Source organism: Telmatherina bonti (assembly GCF_933228915.1).
Source record: "Telmatherina bonti genome assembly, chromosome: 4".
Classification (NCBI taxonomy): domain Eukaryota; kingdom Metazoa; phylum Chordata; class Actinopteri; order Atheriniformes; family Telmatherinidae; genus Telmatherina; species Telmatherina bonti.
The window spans coordinates 18,651,285-18,674,323 of NC_136622.1; the positions used below are offsets into that span (position 1 = coordinate 18,651,285).

Here is a 23,039-nt window from a genome sequence, read left to right on the forward strand (position 1 = left end):
ATTAACATTGTCCCTTGATCAAGTGGAGCAATGGTAATGACATGATGGAGAGGAGAGAAGTCAGTGTTTGTGTATGTGTGTTCATGCCTTTGCCCAATGTTTGTGTGTGGCTGCAAGTGGATGAATGAGTCATGTCATAAGGAATGGCTTATGCATAATTTCATTCATATTCATAACAGGCATGTGGCCTGCCACCGCCCGATGAGGGCCCACCACAACTCACACTCTGCATAATGAGATGTAGCCAGTTTGTTTCTATGTGTGCGTTAAGATTTTATGTAGAACAGGTATGCATAATGTACATCTGTGCTCTGTCATCTCTATGAACCAAACTGGGTAATGCATACACTGCACAAGTCATGCTCTTGTAGTGTGTGTGTGTACACGGCAACTGTGTGTGTGAGTGATACAATCTGCATGTGCCTCATGTGGAAGGTGGTTAGGTAGTTTATAAAACCAAGTAGTTTTTTCCACATTGTATGAACATGTGGAGAACTCAGAACAGCCCAAACCACCTGCGGTCAGCTCTTAAAATAAGCTCATTGACTAATGTAGGATTTCAGATCAACCGAGCAGTCAGTGATTTGCATGCTGGTCTGCCTGTTTATGGAAGGTGCAGCAACAAGACCTTTGACCTTAAATGCAAATGAGCAAATTTATGTGATTTTGTTTTTCTAAAAGCCAGACTGGTCATAACTGTAAATTACAGCAAGAGGGATTTTATGTGTAATACATTCTGGTACGTTTTTCTCACAAAGCTTCTCTGTAGTTCAGCCATGCTGTGATGTTTCCCCACACTGCTTGTAATAAAGACGGCTTCCTTGTACAGATACAGTAAGTAGTCCTGTTTCAATCACCTGTTAAGCAAGATTAAAGCACTCTCCCGAAAAACGTTGATGAAATCTACGATGTCTACGGCCAGACAAGCTCAATCATTTTACCCCTGAAAAGCACAACATAACATGTGGTTGCTGATTGTGGTATTAAACCACAATGCTAGACTGTATAGCTCTTTTTTTTTATTTTTTATTTTGACTATCCTATTTCCAATCATCACTCTCCATCCAAAGCCCTCTCTGACTTTGAGCTGGGTTTCTGTCTGGATGGCTGCAGCCGTTCTCAGTGTTCCCTCTGCAGCAGCTATTGTTCTTTCATGGATCATTAGATGGACATGAACTCTCTTGCCATTTTGTCTTGACCCGGTGACATTGGCCATAAAAACAAACTGCCCATCCTCTTCAATAAATTTATCACCTCATAAAGTGGTCAGTGACTGGTCAATGACTCGTGTCGGTCACAGTGTGAGGGATAACAAAGGCTTACGAGTTACTGAAAAGCTTGCTACTGAATTGAACATAAAAATGTTATGATTTTCCTTTAGGCCTGACCACATCAGGACTCCACTGCTGATTGAAACTAATCAGAAGGATTTTTTCCATCAATAAAGGCTAAGATAATATGCAGGGTGTACATTTAAAGTAAGGACACACCTCAGTCAGATGAGAAATTTAGTGTTTGTTTATGTCGGTTTACATGAAGAAAATACTTCACACACACAGGAAGACACATCTGTGATGTAAAAGGACAAGGTGGCAGCTTTGAAGACAGAGTTTGTGAACTATAGGTCAATCCTACCTTTTTGATGCAGCTGTCAGGAGAGTCATCTTCATGGTCATTCATCATCTGTGGAGGGAAAACAAAAAACAAACTGTGAATACATTTCCTTAAAGTGAAATATGGCACAGAAATCAAAGCAAATTATTAAAAAAAAAAAAAAAATCTAAACGTCTTTATTGACTCATCAAAGGAGAATATTGATTTCTGCACTTTAATATAGGGATTTCAGTCTTATGCTGTGACCATCACTGCTTGAGGACAAGAGCACAGGGTGTTTACAGTTCATCACACACACCCTCTGGGCTACAAATATGACCAGGGGGACATAATAATGGGCTGAGAGGTCACAAAAACACAACCAGAAGCAAACATAACACACCACACATTCGTTTGAATGAATGCCTCACATTTGACGTTAATTCTCCGCTTCATCGTTGCAGGAAATTTCACTGAGAATGTGTGTGTATGTGTGTGTGTGTGTGTGTGTGTCAGTGAGTGTGTGTATAATTAAGCCTTCAAGCAATATTTACTGGGGGCAGATGGGTGGTAGAATGCTCCCAGTGTCTACCAGAGGAAACAGAGGAAGTGGGTGTATGATGAAGAGATGGGGCTGCACTGCTGCATTGAGAGGGTATTTCACACACAACAGTCACCGAGTGACTCTCTTCATCTGCCTGTCTGCTTCTCTCCCTCTCTGAAGCCCATTCAGGATCAAAGAAGAGATGTAGACTGTTTTCAGAAAAGTTCTAAGGTTGGGTGTGGTATCAGCAAGCTGAGCTGAGGTGAAATTATGTCCATAAAATTTCTCCAAGCACAGACACCAAGCAAGTCTTAGTGTTCCTTTTCCTGAGCACTATCCTCCCCATCTGCCCTTTTACAGTAGGTGTGTTGTATGGGCGTTGTGACAAGACTGGCAGCCTTTATATCAGGGCTGACATATTTAAGTTAGTATTTCCTCAACCAATGTGGTCTGCTGTGATTGGGAAAAGTGACATTTATCTGTTGTGGAATCTTTCATGGAAACTGTGGGGCTATTCTTTGAAATCTGGCATACAGTGACTTCTTTTATGCACCTTTCCGTGCAATGCCTCAATTTGCAGGAAGTGATTATAAATTGTGTGTATGACTAAGGTTGTGAATAATCTCATGTGCTACTGGATTAAACTGTTTCTATGTTTGCTGATTTCTTCTTTTCTTCAGAAAAAAATAAAGATTTATCTTAAAACACACTCATTTACAAAGGGGTTTTCTCTTCCCTCACTTAGGAGTGAACCAGATGGGCCTCATGCACATGGATGTGCCATACTCCATAGTTTCCTACATTAAGTTGTCAAGGGATGTGTTTCTAGGCCTCACCAAATGGTTGTAATTACACCACAGATACTTACACCTATTTACTGTACATCTAAAGCTTTACAGATGCATCCTGTTTGTGAAAACAGTTTCAAACAAAAAAACTGTAAACATGTTATGAAATCTGTTTAACTGTTCTCGCTGTAGCTTCCCTGTTTTCATATTGTTAAAGCACAGCACCTGATAAAACTTTAGTTATGCTAATTTGCAAAGCTGCAGTGGAAGGAAAACTTGCTAATGGTAAATAAACAAATGAACTTATGATTGCTCTAATGCCTCTTTCTTTGTCTCTCTTTTATGTTATTTATTTGTTGCATTTAATTTAGTTTATCAGTAACTAAAATATCTTTGCCTATCTGAACGTGCTTAAAGTGTATGTATGTGACATAGCTACCGGTGCAGCTGTGCTGGTTTTAAATGGAAAAAAGTGCATAAAGGGATATGAATTTAGATGTGATATATTCAGTTTTTAATTACTTCATTCATTTTGCAAAGTGCACAGTGTAAATGGTTAACTGTTTAAAAGGACTTCATGATGGCAATTTACTAGCAAGAAAGATAAATTTGGTTAATTTCCCTGCTCTGTAAGTAAAAACTATTCTTTTGAACATGGGGAATACCATTGACAGTAAAAGAGAGAGAGTGTTTAGGAGAGAGGGGTTGGTGCAGGGGAAGGTGGGCTCCCGTTTCTTGTAATGCACCAAGCCAGCTGCAACAGTTTACAAAACCAACAGCTTGGCTGGGTCATCTAAAATGCTACCAGGCGCTCAACAACTACAGGACAATTTCTGGACTTTTCCCCTGCTCTGCTGAGCTACATGCCAAGTGTAAATATGTGTGTGTATCAAATTGTGCAAGAGTAACCTAAAACTCCAGAAGACATGCAAGCAGACATGAGTGGTTTTAACTGATGCCTTAATGTGTTTCAGCTTTAGGTGGGGGGTCGGGCCTGTGTTGGTGCTGTAGTTTTAGGTCCAGAAACACTGAACTCATTGTTAGAAACACACTAATTATAGAACCTCCTGCCTTTGAATTGAAAACATTTGTAATCTGTAATGTTTACCAACTGAAATATGAACAAATGAATATGATTTGTTGAAAGTTCAATTTAAAAAACAGTGAGCAACTTTAACTCTTTGTGTGTGTGTGTGTGTGTATGTGTGTGTGTGTGTGAGTGACAATAATATTTAAACAAAGGCAGGTGGAGATGCTCTTTCAGCACTGACTTACTGTTCTTACACACAGACTGACATACCAGACGAACACAAACACAGAATATTCTAACCTCACAGCAGAACCCCACCAAACAAATAAATAAGCTATTAATTAGGGAAGGAAAATGTGATTAGCCACTGACCAAGGGAGCTATGATTTATTGCACGTGTCACCGTCATCTCAAAGTGACTTTTCCTTCAGGGTGGTGAGACGGGTCCAAATACAGACTGGCCTATGTTGAGAGGGATAGATTTTCCACTATACGGAGAGAGGTAAAATTGTCCATTTGTTCCATATCTAGCCAGCAATATGCTGACATGTCAATATGTCTTATGGAAAAGAGAAAACACTGAAGTGAGGGTAATTAGACAGAGTGTGTAAATGTGTGTCTGGGCACACAAACGTCTCTCTCTGGCCCATATGACCTCAAACATAAACAAATCCAGTCGTGGCTTGATGAAAGTGCAGCCACCTGCAGAATCCTTCCACCAAGAGCTGTCCAGGCTCTCATTAGGAATATATGTAACAGCGAGTGTTAGCGTATGTGAGACTACATGTGTCTGTGTGAGTGGGACAGGCGGCAGGGAAAATCCCACCATTATTAGTGTTTCATAGCAATGATTTTTGTTATTGGACAGAGTCAGAAGTTTTTCAACACTACTTTAGCACCATTCCTACTGACATGCAACAGTAAGCAGGGAAGAAAATAACAGAAAGAGAGACACTCAGTGAGCAGATTGCCTTTATGTTTTTACAATATCTATCAAAGCCTTAAACACAGGACAGAGGGAATTCAGTCTGAGTTTATTTCTAGACCTTATTTGATATGAAAAAAAAAAAAAAACAGTAGAAATGTCCCAGGGCCTGTTAAGCACATGTGGCGCTTTTGCATGCACAGCTAAAGTCAGTCCTTGAAAGAATGAACCAAACAGCAATCTTCCAGTCACACAGTTCACCATGAGGAGGTTGAGTAAGTAGCCGTAGCAACCACAGTAGAGGAGGACGTTTGAGGTTGCTCATCATCATCCGCTGGAGTAAGGAGAAGAAGAGGCCCTACTTGGAGGTTTGCATCGTAGGAAAATGTTAGCATTCTGTTGCCAAAAACAATTCTGTTCAACTCTGGATAATGTGAAGCAATACAGCAACATGGCCCAACGGATGGCTGCGGATGTCACAAAGCCACAAGTTTCCAAAAAGAACCAGCAGCAAACAAACCTCAGGACTTTTTGAACCAGAGCCCTGACAGACAACCCATTGGCTGTAAGAGCCACACCAAGAAAGCCACTAATTGAAAGTTTTGCTAAGCATTTATTGGGAACTTTTGCCGCTTCTTGGCACACTGACAGAACTTCATTGTGGTGGCAATGCTCTGGATGGGTTATTGATCTTTCTGACATACAGACGGGAGAGGAAGCAGTCTTTCACTGTAGGTTATGTTGAATAATAAACTGCAGAGAAAGTGAATTTGTGTCAAAGAGCAAGGGAGGAGAAAAGATAGAAGAGGAGGTTCTGTTTTTCATTGCTGCAGACTTTAAAACAGGACGTAACCATCGTGTCAAACATGATCTCAACAAAATGGATCTGACTGGTCTGACTCTAAGATACTGGCAAATCTAATCGGAACATTTTCCAATCAATAAAACAACATCACTACCCCAAAAATGGAAGAAGGAGAATCTTTCTCCAGTGTATTTTCTCTACAGTCTCTTGCTATCATTTGGAATCCCTGATAACAAACCTTTAACAATTTCTTGCCAGAGACTGCTTGACTATGGAAACAATCCAGTCTGTTTTGTAGCACCAAGCCAGATAGTGCCTGCTTGTGGCTTTACGTCTTTCTCTAGCTTGTCCTTTAAAAGCGTGCTAAAAGCAGCTATTTCTGGACTTCCCTGAGATAGAGGCTTTGACAACTGACCCAAAACAAGACCAGAACTATGACTTCTTAAAAACATGCTTTAACAATGAGGTTGCACACAGAGCTGAAGCAGAAAAGTAAGACAACTAAGGCAGGAGCAAAAGGAAACAGGGCTGAAAGTTGCACCACTAAATACCAGGAAGTTGGGCGTACATCGGTCAGAATATATTTATGATGACTTTAATGGGCGGAAGCCTTAAGGTGCTTTGGCCAAGGTAAACATTAAGGGCATTGCTGATAGGATTTTTTACTTGTTCCCCATAATTATTATTGGTTAATTACGGAAAATGCTCAGTTATCTAACTCGAAGCTTATTGTGAGAAAGCTATGCAGTATTGGTGAAAGTAAAATCATGTCCAGAGGAATATATTGTCTAAGAGACATATGACAGATCACATTGGCTTGCTACTCCCCAAATGGTGCTAAAGCTAACTCTGTTACCCAACCTTACATCCAGATGGGTCAGGGTGCGGCCTGTGACAGAACTGAGAACTGTCGGTGAGATAGAGCTTAGTGCACAAAGGTTGGACTTGGAAGGCAAACACGCAGAGCTATTGTGCGACTCAGAAAAGTCACGGCCACTTGTCAAATACAGGCGGTTGATATTTACAGAACGAGCTTTGACCCCGTATGTCCTGACAGTCATTGTGTGATTTATGAAGAGAATGTCAAAGTGAAATCTCCTGGTAGGGTTAACATGGACTCCAGACAGGCTTGTTTCATCATTTTAGTGTTTCGCATGAGCCTGCATAGACATACAGTATTGGTGTCAAACACTTGGTACAAATGAACTTATCAAATATTTGCACCTATATACCTGACAATTGAAGATTTCCCTGCTGGCAACTGTTGTTAGAAAAGAAAAAACTTTACAATTACTCTGTAAAAAATGTGGGGAAAAAAGCTGACTTTTAAGAAAAAAGATTGAGAAGAAGGCAAAGGGAAGTGGGAGGAGGAAGAAGAGAGTTGGATATTGCAAATTTATTAAGAGGGTCATATTTTTATTGAAGCCTTGTATGACCATCCATCACCTGACGTCCTTATCCTTTTAAGACTGTTGGTTTTGAACTTGATATCGACAGAACCATACAGATAAATTATCTGCTTGGCCTCTGCTTTATTGATAAGTCATTTGGGCAGATGATCAGTAATAATCATAAGTGAATAAGGGGGTGCCAATACATCTTCCGCTTGCAGATGCTTTGACAGCCACAGGGTTGAGACCCAATAAATAACCCCACTTTCGGTCTAAGAGGATTGCCTACACAGCATCGGCAGCTGCTGTAGTATGCCTTTCAGATAATGATATATCACATCTTGCCTCTTCATTTTGATATAGGCTGCAGTTTATTGACACATGGTAGAAGGAAGAAAAATAATATTGCTTTATTTTTAATGATCTCCTATTCTTGCGATGACACATATTTCCTTTTAGCAAGCGGGAGGTTATGGTTGTAAGATTTAAGGTCTTGGCTTGGGGACATATAGATTGAATCCAAGGTCATGCCACATCTACTTTTCATTTCACATACCTCAGTTGAGAGAGATGCCTACACAGCCAGTGCATACATATGAATGTTTACTTTTGTACATGACATAAAATCTGATCTTGCCTTCTCAGCTGGGATGTGGCACATGTTTCACATTTCCATTTCCCCTTGCAAGCTAAATTGCTGTATTTAGAAACATATACATGACCACACTGTCCATCCCTCTATCTAGCCCCAATATAATTCTCTAATTCAAACCAGGAATTCCTTTTATTAGGTTGAAAAAACAGGAAAACAGAAGGAACGATCTTTCACCACGTCAGTGCCTTTCTGGAAAGCAACCACTGAGATATTGTTATGTGATGAATGACAACTGGCGAGTAAATTGTATAGAGTTTATTGAGATCTAACTAAATATTTACACAATTTGCGTATTTTAACATAAACAGAAGGTAGATTTTCATTTCTCCTTACTCTCTATTACTGCAAATCTAATATATGGCCTTACAGTGGGTATGCTTAAACAAAATGTTAAATACTGCAAGACAGAAATTGTGAAAAGAAAAAACTCAATTTTGAGAATGCAAGCTTCTTTTTGTTTATGAGTCAATTTCATAAACTGCATGTGAATATCTGTATGTACTGTGTGGCACTTAAGCTGGCATTCCCTCTGCAAATCCATGTTGTGGCTTTTCTAAATTTTTGGAATCACACACATTCAGTCACACATATATAAAAGGAGTTTGGGGGCAGGCTCAAACATTGAAGTGAAACGTCCCTAGTGATTTGGAGGCTAAGTGCATTTATATGGACTGCTGGCTAGTACAAGCAGCAGCTTTCTTCAGGACCATGTGTATTATCTAATCAAGGTCAGTCCCTACTCAACATTATTATGATGATGGTTGATGGGGCCAAAGCCATGACGAATGAAGTACTGATGAGATTTAACCAGCAAATAAACAGAAAAGATTTGACTGCAGATTTCCTGTGTGAGGGTATGAATATGTGTTTGTGGAAATATCAGTCTAATCTGTTGCTCTAAACACCAACAAATTACATCCACATAATGATCAACATTCACACAAAGATCAACATGCGGACATGAGGAAAGACATTTTTATTTTAAATATTCTTATCATTTTCAAGCCTTACAATGTAGAGGGTGGCTACAGGATGACCCAATTTATGTTATGTGGCTCAAAAAAGTTGAGAATCGCTGTGGTGAATGTAAAATAATATGAAACACAAATACTTTCTATGATTGCCTGAAAAGGTATGAAAATGTGGCCCAATGGGACTCAAGACACCAGTTCTCACTGTGTAAGTCACAAACAGAGGGGAATCATCTGCCACTCCATATGAAAAGCTTCACAAAATAATCCAGAGACTCCAGTAGCTTCAAATTCTGTTTTAAACTGTAACTATATTGTTCACATTGTGCTTATTGTCAGTATGCTTTTTCAATTGACATTAACTCAATCATATTGTGCATGATCAATAGAGCAACTAATATTCTGATAAAGTTTTTTGTCATGCATCTTGAGACTGTCTTCACTCTCTCAATGGTCTTTTTGTGCCATGTGACCTCTGTGCTTACAGGGGAGACATGAGGCTTAGATGTTGGGTCATTTGCAGGACAGAAATGAATGGTGCAGTGCACATGGAATGAAGGAAGAGTAAACATAATCCCAGTCTTCATAAAACACTCTTTGTAAGTCAGACAGTCCGCATTTTCACTTATTTTAATGCACCAAAACACCTTTCAGCACACGAGATACACTGAAACATATATCTGTTAAACAAAGAAAATGCATATTTTCCCTTACAGAAATGGACGCAGGGTAGGAATAAAGAGTGTTCCTACCTTACTTGACTGGCTTAGCATTCTACAATGCACAAGCAGGTAAAATTAAGGAAAAAAAAAAGAAAAGAAAAGAATAAAACTTCTAAGGATAAATTCAAATGCAATTTCCAGTCATGTACATGGTATAAATACCAAAAATAATAATGGTAGCTTAATAGCCCTGATGGCTGCTATTAGCATGTGTATTATTTTGAGTATGATTTGAAGATACAGCACAAAAAGTATTTGTGTATAACAAATGGACTGTAACAAGTACGTTGTTTAGCCTTGAGATTTCTTTTGGTGGCCCATCAGATTATTTACACAGTGGAAACATATAAATAGCAGAGTAGTTAAGGCTGCAGCTACTGCCAAAAGATAATGTCTGGAGATATTGCCTATAAATGCTTTCATTTTCTGTTGTGTCCAAAAATTCTGAATTGATCTAAAACATATAAAAACCCAAAAAGAAATAAGCAAAAAAAAAAACAACAAACCTGATGACCAGATGGAAATAATTCCTTTTCAGCATGATGAGTGGTTGTTTTCCATTCTGTTAATCCACTTGTTATTAAGTGCAAACACAGTTAAAAACATAAAACATCACTACTGTAATTTTTTCAGACTGTATATTCTAAATTCTGTTTAGCACTTTTCTAGTTCTACATGTTTAATAATAAAGGATTTAGTTAATGTCAGCTTTTGGCAATATACATGAAAATAAATTGCAAATCCTACAAAAGCACAAACATGAAGGGCGGCAACATTTTTAGTCACAACATGAGACAAAGACTTGACAAATTAACCACTATTCATTAAATGCTATTTCCTCATTAATTAAGCAGCTTTTTTTGTAGGACACCATCTCTTTGGGCTAGGCTACTCCAGTTTGTTTTCTTTTTGTTCTTTCAGTGTGTTTCTGTGCTTGGCCTCAAGATATAGCAACATTTATCATGACATGAACTGTCTCCAAGTCCACATGATCAACCCATCACCTCGACAATAAATGTCACCCAGTCATGATTTATATGGCTAATGAAATTGATAATGGCTGCAATGTCCCAGAACATTGTAACAGCATGATTCACTACTGTCCAATTTAGCTGTCTGTCTTGAAGTTTGTGTGTCTGTGCTGAAACTGGTGATGAGTGCAAAAAAACTGGTTGTCCAACATTGCTTGACAATGATACAGTAACAACTAACAACTCTGGAGTCTTTATGGTTTGGCCTTGAAGCTTCTTTGGAGAAGATATAATTGAGTGGTGATAATGTAGCAGCCTCACTCCCTGGCAACACAATCTATTATCTGATGTTTTTGTCATCAAAACTCACGATAAGTGGAAATTTTGCAGACTTTGATCGTCTCAAAGATGTTTCATACTTCAGAAGACTGTTTGGAAATGATGTTGCAAAAGCAATGATATGATGATGCAGTTAATCTGAGGCTTTGAATGGAAAATTTGTGTCTAACATTGAACTTTGTGGTGCAAGACACTGCCAGGTATTTTAATATCTGATGTAGACATGTCGTTCCAAAGTTCAGACGTTCTTATGAGACGTAACCAAAAAAACAACTTTCTGAGTATTGATCTTCACAATATTAAGGTCTCCATCATTAGTATACGAAACTGACCAATTCCCATGATCAATAAAACAACAACAGAGAAAAATAAAACCCTAATATGCAGGTGAATATAAATATATCCAATCTATTGACCTTCGGGCTCATCACAAATTAGTTTATTAGTTAGGTCATATAAAGTGAATGCTCTTTACAACCCTATTAGTGTTAAGCTGCGACTATCTCTGTCACAAGATTGATGTTCCGTAACTTATCGTGCACTTCTATTATCAGCAGAAACCTTCAGCAAGGAATACTAAGTCCCATTTGCACACCTCAGACTTGAGACTCGTCAGACCTCACAGGTTTTTATCACTGGCATCATCAGCTGTTAACAGCTGTTATCATTACAGTCCTCACTGGTGTCTGTGATCCCAGCTTTTTAATATGCAGTTATCAGTATCATCCTGGCCGTTAGAATAACAAAGGCATGATTAGTGCAGATAGGATGCGCTGTCCTGGTCTATGAACCCAAGTTTATAGCTGTCTGTCTGTCTGGCCTGTCTATGGGATGATGACAGATGACTTTATTGGGGGAGCAGCATGGTCACAACTTAGATCTGGGAATTTCCATTAGTCACATGACAAGGGCAATCAGCATGGAAAATGGTTGCAAATACCCCTTTGACCGGGTTTTTTTTTTTTTTTTTTTTGTTTTCATATCTGTAAAGCCAGAACATATGCTAATCTTCACCCACCCATTGGTCTATTTCAACAACAAAAGCAGAAGAGAAGGGAAACAAAGAGAGAGAGAAGATTTAATTTTGGATTCACTTGTTAAATTTGTGTTCATTTTGGCTTTTGAGGTTGAAAAGCATTACTTAAGGATGTAGTTATTAGACAAAAGGGGAGTGAGAGCAGCAGTAAGCTTGGTAAGAGAAAACTTATCTGTCCTTGGACTGAGAGGCAGAACACAGTGCTGGCTTTCTTCGGCGTCTCAGCCCTGTCGTTAAGGAACGATGACACACTCCTCCAGGCCCACATTAATCTTTAACAGTGTGATTTCTAAAATAACACCAGTGTTTTCCCTCAGGCGCATAGAGAGAGAAGGCCCTGTTCAGTTCTGCCCAGCTCCACCAAGACACCCCCCCTTAAAATCCTGTTACCATTGGAGAGCAGCAAAAAGCGGTAGATGGTTAGAAAACTAAAATAATGGGTAAAGAATTTTTAAAAGGGAAATAAAAAGTGAAGCTGTGACAAGTTTGGTGCAACATCTCAAGATGACAAAAGCCCTTGACCTTACTCACCCTGACAGTTTCAGCTCGAAACGGCTGCACAGAACTGTTGTTAACAGTGTTATCGCAGGGCTGTCCTGGGCAAGACAAAGATTGCGGCCACTCATGGGTCCTAAGTGAATGAGGGACTGACTGCAGATGCCCAGAGTGGGGAGTGTCAGTCAGCCCACCTCTGGTTAATGACCATGAAGAGATAAAAGGAGAAACAACAACATTTTGTGGTAGAAATATGCACACTTAGGAGCTGGCTGGGAAAAAAAGAGATCAGAAGAGTCAGACCATTCCACTGATGTCACTCGGGTCTTGGGAGACAGACAGGAATCTCTTTCCCTTTCTGGGCTGTTTGGCCACTTGCAAGTGAACATTACACAGCATGATCGTGCTACAACTTGAGATTTCCTATCAGTACAAGCAGGGTGCCTCGTTATAGAGACAGAAGAGTCAGAAAGCACATTTTGACAGACAATTAAAGCCAAAACTACTAGACTTTATGTTAGTTCTTACAAAAATCTTGTTTCACAAAACAGCACCCCCCCCCCCCAACCCCTTGCCCCCTGCTCAGAAACAGTATATTGGGTTTCATAGTATTTCAAATTCAGTAGATGCAAAAGTGATATGAGTGCTTGCTATATAAGGGTCTTTAAGACTGTTTTTTGGCGACTGTTGAACTGTCGGATAGGCTTATCCATTCTGTAGGTTTCAATAACTTCCATATGTGTTTCGTTTCTCATCTCTTCCCTCCTTCCTCTGTCTCCCTTCCGCTGAGTGCCGCACACAGTATTCAGAGGATTGGGCCAAGGCTAACATGTATCTATAATGTGTTCGTCTCAGGCAGCCCCCCGAGCCGGTCTTGCTCTGGCTCGTTGGCACAGTGGACAATGTGTGTGTTGTGTGAAGCTGGCTGGCTGTCCACTCTGAAACAAGTCAATATGGGGCCTCTGCCTAGCTGCTGTTTGTCTTGGTCCTCTTGTGCCTCATTAAGAATCTTCTTCCCGTTTTTTTTTTCTTGTTTCTTTAACTGTTCTTCTTGCATTTGTTCAGTTCATTAACACATAGAGTTGCACCGCCTTACAACATTGGATGTGTTCTTCACCTATATGTATAAAAGCATGTTTTCTTTAAGAGCTTTATTAAGGGTCATTTATTTAAAAGGGACATATTGCTCATTAATAAACTTAAGTAAAATACAAAAAAGTAATTGTGTCCAGTGTCAACCTTACCGCAAATTTACGTCTATTGTTCCTGCGTTAGAGCCTGTGTCTCTATAAATGTGTGTGCCTGCATGACTACAGAGTGCTTTTCACATCGCTGACACTCAGCAGATTGAGACATCAAGCCCCTGCGTGCTGTGCTAAATTAGCCATTCTTCTCAGATGCTAATTGAAAATCTCATGTTAAGAGGGGTAGATAAGGGCTGTGAATGAATGTGATTTGTTTTGGAGCAAAATGTGATTAAAGTTTCTTTTTTAGATGGCATTATGCAGAATTTTATTTTCCAAATATTATTAGATGATATGATGTAATGCTGACCATAACTATGCTGAGGAAATCAGCAAAGAACAAAACGTGTTTAGTCAAAGTGTTTGGAAAGAGTGTATGGAGATGTTTTCCCATCTTAACTTACCATATATAATCAACTAATTCTGAAAACTTAGAGTTAGAAGCAAGTACATTTCCATGCATAATGAGCCCAACACACACACATGCATGCACACACATAAACATTAATTACAGTGCCTCCATCTACATAATTCAGAATAAAATATGAAACAAAAAATGCCACCAACACTAATTGACTAATTTATCACAGGAGCTTGTTGGTAAATGTTCTTCCATGCTTGAGTAATTTCAGCAAAATGAAAACATTTACATAAAGTTAAGGTTTAAGACCCACCAGGAAACATTGAACTTTATCTATTCTATTGATCTAATCCATTTGGTTTGTTTTAAGATTATCAAGGTGGTCTGGAGTTTGTTCTTCATGTGAAGATAGCACTGTTAATATAGCTGAAGCCAGACTCATGTGTTATATGTAAGGGCAGTACTGCGTTGTTGGGAATAAAATGGAGGTACTGGGAAAAAGCTGTGTGCATTCATAAATGCATAGATGTGAGTAACGGGGTGAGATGTCCTTTTTAACTGATGAGTCCAGAGACAACTTCCTAAATCATCTCCTCTGCACATTGTTGAAGACCTACAGCCACCTTTAGAGTATACCACAAAATGCCAATGAATCGTATAGTTTTTGGCGTCTGCCATGAAAACAAATCTAAACACTGTGAATTCAATTTTGGCTGATTCTTCTCAATTGGCAGGAGCAGGTTTTTGCCTCTTTTTCTTCTCCATTCAATATAAATAAATGCGACAAGCTTCTGATCCTTGCTTTTCTGCATATGACTGTTTATTTATCTATTTCAACTACATCCAAGGGAACAAGAGGCATGCAGAATGGCCACTGACAGCCATGTCGAATATCTCTTTCTGCCAAATCTGGCTGTTTTCTCTCAATGCTGTCACTTGATGTCTTTATACAAGGCTGAGAGTTCACCGCTATGAAAAGGGTGGGGTGTGAGCTGAGTGAGTGACCCCCACAGGAGGGGAGTATTAAAAGTAAAAAAAGAGTGAGAGCGAGGGATGGATGAACCAGAGGGTGGGAGAAAAGCAGAAGGGGGGTGAAGGGGCACCCCTGCCGGGTCCCAGGCATCTCGGCTGGCAGTCCCATCTTGGCTTCAGACGTCTTTTGTCAAAGAAGGGAAAAGAGGGTCTCTTCTTCACTTGGGTATAGGACAATAGATGTTTTGTCAGTCTGGGAAGGGTTGTCACTGGGGGAGTATGGAGAGATGCTGAAAGAGGAATAAAGCCAAGGACCCATCTTTACAAGGGGAGGGGTGGCAGCAGTTGGCAGCCTATTGGGACTGGACAGATGTTGAAACGAGGGTGATTTATTAGCCTTAGTGTCCTTGGTGGCACTTGGCCACCATCCCAGATTTAGGAGTGAGAGAGAGAGAGAGAGTGACTGAGAGGCATGGGGAGGAGGAGGGGCGTAGACATATATCAGAGACATCTTAATTCCTTCTTTGGGCATGGGGTGCTTCTTGCTCTCCAATCGTCATGGTATTTTTGCCCAATTCTCTCAAAGAAAAATAACTTGGTTGGGAGTCATCTGCATCACTAAGCTGAATGTTGTCACTAGAATTGTCCTGTCTTACTACCAAAACCCCCTTCCAGCAGACAAATACAGAGGCTGTGTATGCTTCCTTTGCTGCACCACAACCATCCCTCCCCCTGCTTATATAAAACAACAAATTACCAAATTAACATTCCCAACAGCCCTCTCTCTTCCTTCACAGTTCTGGGCAGAGATACTCTAAAAGTTGCCAGAAAACAAGTGTAAAGAAACTTCTGTTGGTGTATGTGGGTGTGTGCATGTGTGTGTGCTGGAGCAATGTCTGTGCTGGCTTTGCTGTGGAGTGTGGGAGATCCTCTATGTGTTGCCACTGTGTATATAAAGAAAATTAAAAGAACATATTAGGTCTGTTTTCGTGCATGTTCAACACATGCCTTCTGTCTACTATAACAGGGAGAAGTCACATGTTCTGTGTCACAGTTTGTCACTTTGTTATGGCATGAGCAAAGGTATGCACTTGTGTGTGTGTTTGTGTGTGACAGAGTGTGAAAATGTGGCAAGTGGGGGATTAGGTTGTTTTATTATAGTTGTGGGATTGAGTAGGGAACCGAAAGAAAAATCTTAATTATTATAAAGTGTGTATGTGTGAGTGTGTGTGTGTGTGTGTGTGTGTGTGTGTGTGTGTGTGAGTGAGTGAGTCAGTGAGTGAGTGAGTGAGTGAGTGCACGTTAGAAGTCACCCAGATTTTGAATAAATAGGATTTTCTTTGTGCAAAGCTTCCTTAACAGAACTCTTTATATACTTGTCAGCATGAATATCTCTTTCTATGTCCACTGCAAATCTTGAAGAATTTCCCTTCACACATAAAGCACATTCTCTCTTGAGTTTAACCACCCCATTCCTCTTTTACTCTATTTTTCCTCTCTGCTTCCAGCAACATTTAATCTTGCCACTTGTTTGTCAATCCTATTCCCCCGCCCTCTGGTGACAAACTGTAGGAGGGTTACTTAGTACCTGGGAAAAGTTTGGACAGCTTTCATCAAGCCTACCCAGTGGTAAGATTGATTGGCAAAGTAATTTACTGCTCAGTGTCTGTTCTGTACTCCTATTTCTCTACCTCCTTCTGTGCCCTTTTCCTGATCTGTCCATCCATCCATTCTTTCCACTCAGACTCTTAACAAATCTATACCTGCTGCCTGGAGGTAAAGGTCTCAGAGGGATTGACAGTGAGTATGTCTGTCTGTATATACTGTATGTGCTTCTGACAAAGTCTACAGATATTGTTGTAAGGGGTGAGTTTCTATAAAAACTGACAAAGATGAAAAAGGGCAATTGTCTTTGAGTTGAGGGGGGAATTGTGTGGACTGCAGCAGCATGCATGGTGCTTGAGTGAACGTGTATGTACTCAAGCGCAGCAAATAACCACGTGACCCTGGAGGGCCAAGGGGCAAGAGCTTTTGACATAAATGAGAGGGAAGGTCATCTATCATCTATGGAGAAGGCTTGTGATGTGATCTAGGCTAAAGGAGGGAAGGAACAGGTTATTTGGTTAAGTCCCCATCACTCTCTTTGGCTCTCTAACTGTTCCCTTTTTGGCAACTGACCACACAGCTGACTCCATGGCTGCTCTCCATTACAGACATTTCTTCATCCACCAGGCCTCCGGAAGTTTTTGTTCCATTCATTACTACAACAAATACATACAGATGCTCTACAAGGGAGGGCATAGCAAGATAAAGCATTGCTAATCACAAGCTCCCCCCAAATGACTGTTGATTTGGAGGCAGTCTGCCTCTTCATAAACAAACACCATGTCAAGAGCTCATGCAAAAAGCCATCTCATTATTCAATGTAAACATGGACAAATCTTTGAAAAGGGTATTAGTGATAGGATGTTCTGGGATTGCTTTTACTGGTTTTCGGGCTGAAAATGGAAATACTGTACAGAACAAAAGAGGAAATGCAGTTGATGCTAAACAAATAACTTGGAGTAATGGGGAAAATGATAACGACCCAAGGGATATACAGAAATGCTGGAGGTGCTGATTTTAACGTCTTTGTATGCATGAGTATCTCAAATGAGTGGATATTGTTTGAACATGTATGCAATTGTTGCTAACATCAGCATCCCTACATTTGATTTAATCAAAGCACAGCCCTGCTTTTTCCTTCCTGATTCTGACATGTCAATTGAAATATTAACATCAGCAAAAAATGGGTATTTTGTACCTTTACAAAGACATGATGATTTTTTTTCACCCCATGGAGACATGTCTTATATAGTAATAGTATTGGCTGACTTTTACCAGAGGTTAATGGCAACCATAGGACAATGACTGTATGTGTGGGGATTCTGATCACTGGAGAGAAGCAGAGAAGAAAGATCCAGGGCACAAAGACGGGCATACATTTCCTTTCATTGCCCATGAAGGCTCCATACAAACTTTTATTGTGTGTAACATGAATTATGTAAACGGCCATAGCATCCTTTTTTCTCCCCAGCATGACAAATCCAGGAAAAGGGGGATAGAAGAGACAGAAATGAGACAAAATGCCTCCTCTTTATTTTTTCCATCTTTTTGCAGGGTAAAGCTGCCTGGGTTTTAACTCTACGGCCATGTGAAAGGATGATGATGGCCGCTGAGTCGGTGGAGGGGGGAGGGTCACAGTGACATATACAAGGAACTGAAGAAGGCAAGCAGAGAAAGAATGCTGGCCTTGTTGTTGGGCAGCTTGACATTGATTAATGAGAGAGTGAAACACACAAAGAGAAGAGCAGAAATAAGAAGAGAGGGCTGGCATTGGTATAGTAGACCCCGTGGGGAAGGGGAGTTGGACTCTTGTTGGGTAAGAGACTCCGGAAGAGCCCCGGGCTGCACTGCTGATCAGGAAGAGGGTAGCTGCGCTATAGCACTGCCAATGCCTGTGTGTTATGCATTTTGTGATACACTTATAATTTAGCCTGAGGGGGGTCTATCTTTTCTCATACATGAACGCATGTAGACACATAGAACACAACAAAGGTCACTGAAGTCCTCATCCATTAAAGTGTTCCTCACCATTACAAAGTGCTTGTATGTGAACTTTGTTTACACATACTCATCAAAACAGTTATATGAAAAGAAACCAGAAAAGATATGTGAGGATTTTCTTCTTTAGAACAGAAAGAATGAAAAGTCTCTTGGAGACATTTTCAAGTATAGTTTTTCCCAAGCAAATTTAAAATTTTCTTGAGAATGACAGACTAAATAAAACTCTCTAAACTCACTAAATGTTTGACACCAAAAAGACGGTCACTTGTTGCAACAGGTGCTACAAAATGCACAGGTCTATGTGTGGTATTTTATTATTTACAACTGAGGCAATCGTTATTTTTTTCTTGCCTGATTCCAATAATTTCTGTTTTTCTTTTGTCATTTTTGGCAGCTCAAGTTAAATCCCTTTCCAACTGGTGTCTACATTAACTGAACACTGTTGACCTTTTCCTCACCAGGAGTTACTCAAGGCTGTCTCTTCCTCCAGCCAATCGGGATTTCAAAGCCTCTCCTGGATGTCCCTAGAGCCTTTGTCTCCTCTCTCATCTATAGGTAAGCACAGTATGGAGCCCCCTCCTCACCAACAGCCTCTTCAAAACTCTGCACAATAGCCAGATTTCCTCCCAATTTGCTGACATAGAATAGGAGGCTCAGGAACTCTTTTCAGTAGTTTTGAATGGTGGGCCTAATTCAAACTCAATCTTTGGGTTTGACAGGCCTCACCCCAATCTTAGCTGGGCTCACTTTGGGGCTCCTGACTTTGGGGTTCCTGACTTTAGGGCAATCCCACTGATGAAAAAGTTAGCCCCTGTGCATATATCTACCTCTTCTGAATTTTTTCTCATGCTTTCATTTATGTTTGGGTATAGCAGCTGATTCTTTTCTTATTCATTGTCGTCGCCATTGGTAAGGCAAATAAAAACAAAACAAGACTTTTCGTGGTCATGCTACTGACATTTGTTTTAATCTGGGAGCTTCCCACTTCCACCCAGAACCACTTCATCCTTGCAATTGTCAGCTTTTTCCATCACGCCCTCTTTTCCCTAACCTCAAAGTGACCAATGCCCCTTAAACATACATATGCATGTGATGTGGCTTTTTTTGTGTTTTTATAGACTTATGGAACTCACTCTACTGACCATTTGTTCTACTTGACCTTGCTGCACTCCACACTGCCCCAATTATGCAAGCACACATGCTCACTTTGCATTTTTGTACTTCTTTTTCTCCCGACACCCTTGAGGTCAGTTCTAATCAACCACCCCTCGGTAGTATGCACTGCACACGCACCATTCTCACCAGAGTTCCTTAAAGACACCCACCTTCCATCTCCAAGGACTGCTATTAAAGCAATCAGGAGCTTTCTCAGCTAGGTCAAGAGCAAGGTACTCACATGGGATTTCTGATTTGAATTATGCAAAGGGGGAATAGGAGAGCAAAGAAGAAAATGCGAAAGAGAGGAAGATGGGAAAGAAAACAACCAAACCCCCTGTTGTCACATGGAGGGAAATCTTATGAAGGAAACAACAGAAGAGAAATCATCAAAGGTGGGCAAGTGACTTCTGATGAGACAAAAGGCACTGAGACAGTGAGGAATTTAAAAGATTAGTCTTAAGTCCAAGACCCTGACCATGGGACCTGATGAAGCATTAGAAAACATAGTGAGGACTGAGACGGTGGGACCACACACAGTTTTGTGTGTGTGCATGAATATATGTCTGTGAGATCAGCTTTCCCTGTGGTCCATTCAGTGTCTAGTGGCTCATGATACAAGAGGAGTGAGAGGAGAAAGAATTATCTTGAAAAATGACTGGAACCTGTGTGTTTGTGTGTGTGTGTGTGTGTGTAGAGGTGTGAGCACAGGAGACAATGAGTGTGCAAGTGAACTGTGACAGTAAACATGGTAACTATAGTGCTCATAAGGGGGGCCAGAGTGCATGTGACAATTTGTTGTGAATATGACATTTTTCTGTGAATGAATGTGTGTGTTTGTATGTGTGTGCAGCTGTGTATTTTTAGTTATTATATGAACTTCAATTGATGTGTTCAAGTAGGATTTCCGCCAAGATAATTGGGGATAATAAACTTTACGTTATTGTTGAGCGATTTTTTTTTTTTTTTTTTTAATCTCAGTCTCAACTGAAAATTTGAACCAAGTCTGTCATGTATAATAGCTATATTAGACAGTATAACTAACTTGCAGAAATAGACACTGATAATTACCCTGTGGTCTGCATATGTCATTGTGTGTAGGGTCCTTTGTGTAATAGCTGAGTATCCTCTGGCCGGGCCTACCCTGCAGAGAACATAATCATGGTCCTGTCGTCCTCAGGTTAAAGGCTCACTGCTGGGTCTTCTGGCACTAATGCAATGGATAAACTATAGGGGTTGCATTAGCCACAGCTACTTCAGCATGCCTTGCTGTAGAAAGAATTCCATTCCCCATTAAATGCCACCAGCAGGCTATCATGTGGACCTACCTATGATGGCATAAATGAGTCACTTAATGATAGCTGTGCTGTGAGGAAGTGGTGTTCAGACAAAGAAAAACTGATTGGATTCTGATTTAGTGAAATAATCACAAGAATATGAGTCAGTGTATCATATCTGGAGCCTATCCCTGCTGACAAAGGGCGAGGGACAAGGCACACCCGGAAAGATCACTAATCAATCAAATAGAGAAAATAAAAAGAATTCATACTTTTTTTTTTTTTTTTTTTTTTTTTTTAACTTTCACACCCACAGCAATTTGGAGTCACCAATTAACTCAACATGTCCTTTGACTGTGGGAGGAAGCAGGAGACTGCTGAGTCCACTTTTGTTCACATTTTTGATTGACATTTTCCAAGGTAAAAAACAGAAACTTCTTATAGATTTCTGTAAAATTGTAAAAGCTCTGCCTATATCTGTAAGTTCCTCTATCTAGACAGCAAATCAGGAAGAATGTCCAAAACATCATGAAGGACAGAATCATCTTCTGGACGCCAAGGTCAAATGAAGAAAATGAAAAAAAAAAAGGTTCAGCGCCTCCTTGTAATCAGGGGCCATATGGTTTCTAAACAGCATGTATAATTATAAATCTGTAGTGATACTCGAATTAAATTACTGTTGTAGTCACTTGTTTGCTAATGTTTCCTGCTCTGTGCATAAATGGTGTTAATAGCAAAAGTTAGTGATGATTTCGAGAAAACCAGATTCGTTTTAAAAGCTTCTCTTGCACCTCTGCTTACTTCTTGGTCAACTAAAAGAAAATATTTTTTATACATTTTTCTACACTTACACTAAGCAGATGTAATATTTCTGCAAAATGTGTAATAAAGACAAATTCAAAACAATCAAGAGAGTAACTTAAAATACCTAACCTAAATCCGGTCTTTGTTTGGAATAACATGTAATATTGGTGGGGAAATATGACGATTTTTCAGATTTTAGGGGTTATTTGTTCCATATCAGCAGCTCACACAGAAACTGACTGTGGACATTCTTGAAAATGTTCTCAATGAATGTTTGTGTCCTAACTCAGGGGTGTCAGAAGAGAGGGTGAGTGTATCCTAGCAGTGGAGATGAGAAGAGGGTAAGTGAGCCATGTGGAGGAAGCCAGAGGGTGAGTGGTGATCTGAAAAATGATACCCTGCTACCTTCCCTGACCTCCCTGTCGGGCCACTCTGTTACCTGACAAGATGGGAGGTATTAAGTGGCCCGCTGTCCCGCTAGGTTGAGTTGCTGATCCGTTAGCCAGAGAGGAAAGCCAACCCCGACTCCCATCTTCACTTCAGTAGGAGCATTTGTTTTGATTTTTGGTCCTCTCTTTCTCACAGACAAACCTGAGATGCCCAATTTATCTGGGATAGAGTCAGGGGGAAATAGGGCGCCTTGCCACTTGAACACTAGAACTTTAAGCCGGCAACGGTTCGCCAACTTTCTCTTCCAATGTCTTCCTTGACTGTAATGCCATTCTGACAAACACAGAATAATGGAAAGCCTAAAATGATACTTTTATGATTGGTTAATAACTCACATTTCATGACATGATTGTTGTAACTGAACTGAAAAGACTGATTATTCCTTATTTATAAAATCATCAGTGACAAAAAAGACAAAATGGAGATTAGAAGAGCAATAGCAACAACAACAACAACAACAACAACAACAACAACAAAAACACCAATTTTGGTATTATTTCTGTTTCTTTAAAACTAGACGACATCTCTGGGTTTTCTGTGAAGAGTCAATAGTGCGTGCTGGTGCCCACCCACATCTTCAAGCTGGGCAGCACAGGGAGTGGTGAGAGAACAGGAGGAACAATTTGCTCATTCTCAACCAAGACATGGGGCCACTGGATGAAGAAAAAAAAAAGACACCCAATATCCAAAATCCCTCTCTCAAGGCCATCATGTGAAGAATTCCCCCTCTTCTCCTCCTATACCCTCCCACCCCCTTTCCTCTTCTCTTCTTTTCTTTTTTAATCAAGCCGTCTGGGGTTGTCAGGTCTTTTGAGACGAGGACTCCCAGCCATGTGAAAAGTTAATCCCTTGTGGGCCTTCTTCTCCGTAGCGCTCATCTCCCTGGGAACACTGGTGGTGGCTTG

General features: G+C 40.2%; 1 protein-coding gene across 1 annotated transcript in view; it reads right to left on the reverse strand.

The window, feature by feature from the left end:
• prdm16 (PR domain containing 16) overlaps window positions 1-23,039 on the reverse strand; it is a 177,190-nt gene that overhangs the window by 77,320 nt on the left and 76,831 nt on the right. The window contains exon 3 of the mRNA XM_079239817.1: window positions 1,636-1,683. Within this exon, the coding sequence (XP_079095943.1) occupies window positions 1,636-1,683 (48 nt within the window). The remainder of the gene's footprint in view (window positions 1-1,635; window positions 1,684-23,039) is intronic.